Here is a 6626-nt window from a genome sequence, read left to right on the forward strand (position 1 = left end):
TTTTTTTCGCAATTGCACAAGAGACGCGCTCTGATTACCAAGGAAGTGAAATTATTGTCCATTGTTCCGCCCGAAACCTTCCAGGAATGGTCCGCTTTTTGTGGGCTGTCTTATTTATGGTCAAAAGGTGTTGCTGTCGCTAATGGTTCGATCATTGCGATCCACATACGATCCACTGGGACCCGTAACCGTACCCGTACCCCTACCTGTCGGGGATTAGGTCTTATCAACGCACAAACAAATACAGTGCACAACTCTAATCAAACACCCTGCGCAGTCAGCAGATAAACCTCGTCTGGGTCTAGACTCCCGACCAAATCAGCGAACTACCGTCTGGCAGGACGGCATGTCAATCAACAAGGACCGACCTCGATAAGCAGCCGCCGTCACTACGGTTATCACCTGCACTTCGTGGCACTGCATGCGCATGCGCATGCGCCGAGATCCGTTCGGCAAACACCGATGAAAGTTGGAAAAGGATTGGAGAAACCCCAGAGGGACCCGGAAATGTGCAGTGTCGTCTGTCCCGGATTGGAGGGGCAGCTAATTAAATGTTTGCACTGGCAAAAGGTGCAAATTTCAGATGTTCCGAATACGCATTGATGGCGTATTGTGGGGGCGGGTTAAGAGGAAGTGCATGATAAATCGGTTGCATTTTGTTTGCATTTGGCAAAGGTGTTTTCGCCGAGAACTCGATATGCCCTTTGTGCTCTATTGACTGAGAGAGAGGGTTGCGCTGCTGCTCGGCAAATTGTCACAAAGTACACGAAGCACCGAAGGAATGAGGCTGGCTTCCTGTTGATGAAATGATCCCTAACTGTGTGTTTCTTGTTGTGCTCATGGAAGATGGAGAGATTGCCAAGTTCGTGGTGATTTTTGTAGTTTTATTTTCATAAAAATAGATGTTCTTACAACTAGTAAAAGTCTTAACAACAGTGGTTTAACATAATGAGAATACGTGAGTAAAAATAGTCTGTTAAATAAACTAGAAAACTAAATGGTTAAATTTGGTCAAATGCTGCTGTGATGATGGGCAAATATACATGAACTTACGATCTACGATAACTATAACTGATATAAATAGAGAGTTGTTGTGGGGATAATCGTCCTAACTATAGCACCAAAACCGAATCGACTTAGGGATAACTAATGTTAACTAGCATCTGAGTGGATTTATTGTCTGTAGTTTGGTCTTCGCCAGCGGAATGTGTCAGCTTCTTTGGGGCACAGTCAACGTGCCCCGCCTGGGATCGATCTCGCTGCCGACTACGCAATCGTGATGGTGCAGTTGGAGGCGGAGTGCTTGTTGAGGAGCGACATGCGAGAGAAGGACTTGTGGCACACCTGGCAGGCGTACTTCTTCACGTCCACGTGAGTCTGCTGGTGGGCGCGCAGGTTGGAGCGGTCGGCGAAGGAGCGCGGGCAGTCCGGGCACTGGAAGGGCTTCTCGCCGGTGTGGGTGCGGATGTGGCCTTGGAGCAGCCAGGGCCGCGAGAAGGCCTTGCCGCAGATGGGGCACTTGCAGGGCAGCGTGTGGGTGCGGATGTGCATCTTTAGGGCTCCGATGGTGGTGTACAGCTTGCCGCATTCCTCGCAGGAGTGCGTCTTCTTCTCCTGGTTGCACTCGGCGGCCGGGCAGTGGAACTGGCGGTGCTTGGACAGCCCGATGGACGTGGAGTACATCTTCTGGCACTGGTCACACTTGAAGCGGTAGTTCTTGGCGGCGCTCGAGGCGGAGCCAACGGCGCCACTGGCATTTGGAGCACTGCTGGCGGCCAGGTAGGCGTAGGAGCCAACGCTACCGCTGCTGGAGCTGGCACTGCTGCTGCGGGCCTCGTCGAAGAGGTGGAACAGGGCCGGCAGGGGAATGTCGTTGCGCACGGAGAGATCCTCGGGCTCGGAGCTGGCCTCCGAGCCGGGACTCGAGGGCGGCGTCATCTGCTGGTAGCTGTACGCCGAGTGCGGGGAGGCCATGGAGCTGGCCGGCGACGGGAAGGCGCTCAGGTGGCTGGCGATGTGCGGCTGGTAGCTGCTCCACAGGGCCGAGATGGGGTTGCATCCGGCAGCTATCACGAATGCCGACTGGTACGGGTTGGTCGTGTACCCGGCCGTGGCGGCCGTCAGTCCGCGCATGTGAATGTCGATGGGCTGGGACTGGGACTCGGACTCGGGCTGGTAATCCGAGTGCTCGGCTATCGGCGAGAGGAGGGCCGAGCACAGGGGCGAGGCCGATCGCGGCGTCTCCGGGGTCTTGGAGAGGTTCAGGACGTATTCGCGCTTGGCGGGCAGTTCGTAATCCTCAAAGTCCTGCTCGCGGCTGGCCTTGCGCTTGAGCGACAGATCCTGCGGCTGATCCTCTCCGGCGGGCAGTGCGGCAAACGAGGAGTTCTTGGTCAGGGCCAAGGCCTCCGTTTGCGGGTGCTCCTCCACGAAGACGAAGGGGCGCTTCTTCAGCGGGCAGCTCTTGTAGTTGGCGGCCATTGTGCAGCGGTGTGTGTGTGTTGAGAGGGGTACGATTTGCGTTGGGCAAGATCGGTTGAGAGGTAGTTCCGGGTTAGTTCACTGAGAGATCGTGGCTGTGAGTGAGTATGGCGTTGCTTACTCAACGAGCGCTGAGGTTGGTGTGACAGGTCGAGGGCCGGGCACTCTCTTTTATACTCCAGAGCTCGGGGCTGCTGCTTCTCTGCCACTCTGCTTCTGCTTCGATTTGGTGGTGGTTCTTCTTCAGTTCACACACACACAGTCACACACACACTATGTGGCAGGCGCACGTGTGCGTTGTTGCTACCTACCAGCAAACGGCAAACGGCAACCAGCAACAACGACAACAACAACAGGCACATCGACACTTTTCCCATACCCTTATTGCGTGTTTCCCATTTGTCGCTCTCCCTCGCTCACGGGAGTTCTCAGGGGCTCTCCTCTACCTGCGCTCTCCCTGGGAAGTACACCGGAATCCACGAGCGTCGAGCATCCAACGCAGGCGCACCCTCCCCCTCCCCACACACAGAGAGAGGGCAGAGAATGTCAGGCCGGTGATCCAAGCTCTCGGCTCTCGTAGGTAACTTATGACAGCTTCTCGCTTTCAGACCTCCAGTCACCTCTGCGAGTGATACCCAGGGTTCTCCGATTGCCCCGCATCCGTGCTGTAATAACTCGTCAAAACATCTCCTGCCGTCTCCCCGGGTCCCTGTCTCCCCCTCAGGAGATCGTCAATCTCCAGCAGGTTCGAGCTCGGCAGCGCTCTCTTCTCGGAGCTTCTATTTATAGCCGGTATATAGCTGGTATTTTCCACGAGTCAAATTGGACGCCGACTCTCTGTCGGATTGTTTGGGGTGGTTTCTGCATTCCATTTGCGCTCTAAGTGCATCGAGTACTCGGCCGCCGCACATCTGTCCAAGCAGGCCGGGGCCATAAACTGGAGGGGAGTTGAACCTGAGCAGCACGGGCTTCAAAAATGACACCTTGGCGGAGAGGTGCTCTATAAATAGTGCCGCGAAGCAGTTGATAATGAGCCGAGTGCCAGCCCTAGGCTATACTCGCAGTGTCTGCTGGCTCTGGGGTGCACTTTTCTCTGACTTATGAATCATCTCCAGAGCCTCGTTGAGCTCATCGATCGATTCGATGCGAAAGACACAAATTAAAGTTCCAACCTGGAGGTCCTTGGAGATTCTACAAGGCTCCTGTGAACTTCCCCAGTTACAGTTCGTTTTCCCACGCGATATTTGGCTAGAGTAAACTCAACCATATATTACCATAAATGATCTTTAGGGCAAGATATTCTCTACCTTTGTGGTATACCATTTTCAGAGTACTGCGCAAAGGACAAAGGCTTTCATGAAAGAACTGTTTTAAATCTAGTGCCAAAATAAAGTCTTTGAATAATACGCTACAAATTTCAGAGATCGGAAAACCCAAGGCAAATCAAAAAGGACTTCGAATTATTGTATAAAAATGTGTTGTTTCCATAGCGCGATCTATTCGATTTTAGAAACAATTCAAAAAGTTTTGATGCAAGTACTATTTACTGCATTTCAAAGGAATTAACTTTCTTTTCATTTTTTGGGGCTCTGAAAGTCTTGTAAAACTTTTACATATGAATTTTGTGTAAAAAAATGATTACAAAATTGGTAACTGATAACAAATAATTGATTAAAAAGGTGTCAGAGCTGCAGCAACTGCTCAAACAATCCTAATTCAGGATTATTCTGCTGCTTTTAAAAATTATTTCGCTTAAACCTACAACGACTAGGGTCAATAAATAAAATACAAATTAGCTGTGTTTCAAATCATCTAAAACTTCTGACAAATAGCCTTATAGAAAAGAATTATTTTTTATTTATAGTGGAAAACAACAAAGTTTTACTCATTTGCTCAGGTTTTTCTTATGAAAGCTATAGAGTATACACTACATATTTCCAGAAGGCCTAACTATCTAACTAAAATATTGCAGACCAAAAGGTAAACATTGGTAAAAATATTCTATACAAAAATTCCACCAAATATTGGAAAGAAATTATCAGAATGTTATTGTTGAACCATCGCACGATGCCGTCCTCCTCCCCTGATCTTTGACTAGCGATAGCCTCATCGCACAAACAACTGTTCCACCCACTTCGAGGCTGAGTCTGAGGCTGAGACTGAGACTGTTACACCGCCCATCAGGACCCACATCCAGAACTTTCCCAACTCTCTCCTCGAAACAATTTTTCCCAAGCAGCAGACTGTCGGCTAGAAACCAATTTCCCAGTCATCAAAAAAACCAAATCAGAAGTGCGCATTTTCCGGCCCGGTACACATGGAGGAGGATGAGGTTGTTCCCAGGAGAATATTTGTGAAAAAACCAAAGCAAATCAACCCAAAAGTTTTCATAAACCCAGGACGTGACAAAAAAAAATTCCAACGCGATCGATCCTATCCTATCCGAGGATCCTAGCTGAAAGCGAAGAATCCCAGGACCGTCAGAATTTCCCTTTCGAACAGGCCACCACCTTGTCCGGATGTGGATCAGCGTTGGATTTAAAGCAATTTCCCGGATTATCCAATTACGAGTCAGCCAAACTCAAGCAAAACACCGATGAGCGGGCCGCGGGAAATGTCCCCGACTCCATCTACCTACCTCTGACGGAATACGTGTGTTATTCCGCGCAATTAACCGCCATGCCAGCTCCAGGACAGTACCTCCTCATCATCACCGCGCAGTGCGGCCGCGGAATTGCCGCGGGACACAGGCCACAGGCCGCCGGAGAGTCCGACTCCTTTCATTCATCCCGCAGAAAAACCCAGCCACCTTCGCCGCACTCGCACTTGTCGTCCACTGATCGGTTGAAGTACCTGAACTGCAGACTCCGATCCGGGCTGGTCCGCTCATTAGCATTAGGTAGAGATTGTCCGCATAATTTCCACCCAAGCCGTTTTCCATCTTTCATTCATGCGAGCCAGCGCTATCGGAATTTCTACAGGTGCTGCCTGGCTTTCTGCTAATCTTGCCTCTCCGCTCTTACCTCTTCCCTCTGGCCAGTTGCCGGTGGCCTGTTGTTGTTTTCCGCAGACAATGGGCCCGTCCCATTTTTGCACCTTGTGCTGGCTCATTTGTTATAGCCGACAATGGCAGTGATGTAGAGACTCCGGAGTGTATTGTTGGAAGAGGAGCCAGGCTCGTAAATCTACAGAATACTGCAGAGAGTTGAAACCCACCAGAGATGAAGAAAATTGACAGATGAAGAGCGAGAGAATGCCGAGAGGGAACCCATAAGACAGGACCAAGATTCTAGCGGGAATCCATTTGGAAGTATTGCTCTCAAACACTGGAAGGTACTTTTGGGGACAATTATGATGGTAAATCGAGAAAATGGCTGATCTAGTATTAGCATGGAGATTCTTGGCTTCGGCAACCCCCGCAGTATAGTATTATAGTGTCTAAAAGTCTTCCCTTACGATTATAGCATACTATATGTTGCCATAACAATCAGTCTCTACTCGGTCTACCATGGGGTCCGCTTTGGCCCAGTGAGTTTGGGATAGGGCCTTGCCCTTTTGGGATAGCAGTAGCGGAATTTTATTCTCGGTTTCGTTATCCTTGCCTTAGTTAAATCTTTCTAGGTCTCTGTTAACTATATATCGCCCCTCTTTTCTTCCCCGAGAGCAGTTTTTCTGCATCTATCCTCTGTATCTGCTTTCACAGCTTTCAGGTCTTCGCTATCTTGTCCGTGTTGCCCTATGGCAGTCCCCATCGCGCCATATCCTAACAGCATCTCCGAATCACCGCCAGTGCTCACCTGGCCCGGTGCACCTTTTGCAAAAAGCAATGAATAGAGCCGAGGAGAAAGGAAAGAAAGGAACGAACATTTCGAATACCACCAAAGAAAACAAACTCTAGGCCAAGATATACGATGTGTGATCTCGTTGACAATGAATGGTTGATTGCTACCCCCAGGCCAGGCCAGGCCAGGACCGGTGCGGAGCGGAGCGATAGGGAGAGCCCGACTGCAGCTCCTGCTGATGTTGTTGCTGCTGCTGTTGTTGCTGTTGGTTTTTGGCACACAACAATGAGACTTCGATCCATAAATCGAAGAGGGGAAATCTCTGCCACGGGCCCTGGCTCTGGCTCTGGCCCGGGTGCATTG

The 6626-nt window shown here is 50.3% G+C and overlaps 1 protein-coding gene across 1 annotated transcript; it reads right to left on the reverse strand.

The window, feature by feature from the left end:
- Positions 1-863: 863 nt before the first annotated feature.
- Positions 864-2654, reverse strand: sna (snail). The gene has a single exon (XM_001355979.3). It carries the CDS (start codon positions 2479-2481, stop codon positions 1267-1269), a length of 1215 nt encoding a protein of 404 aa, XP_001356015.2. The 5' UTR covers positions 2482-2654; the 3' UTR covers positions 864-1266.
- Between the last annotated feature and the right edge of the window lie 3972 nt (positions 2655-6626).

This window comes from Drosophila pseudoobscura, chromosome 4 (assembly GCF_009870125.1).
Source record: "Drosophila pseudoobscura strain MV-25-SWS-2005 chromosome 4, UCI_Dpse_MV25, whole genome shotgun sequence".
Classification (NCBI taxonomy): domain Eukaryota; kingdom Metazoa; phylum Arthropoda; class Insecta; order Diptera; family Drosophilidae; genus Drosophila; species Drosophila pseudoobscura.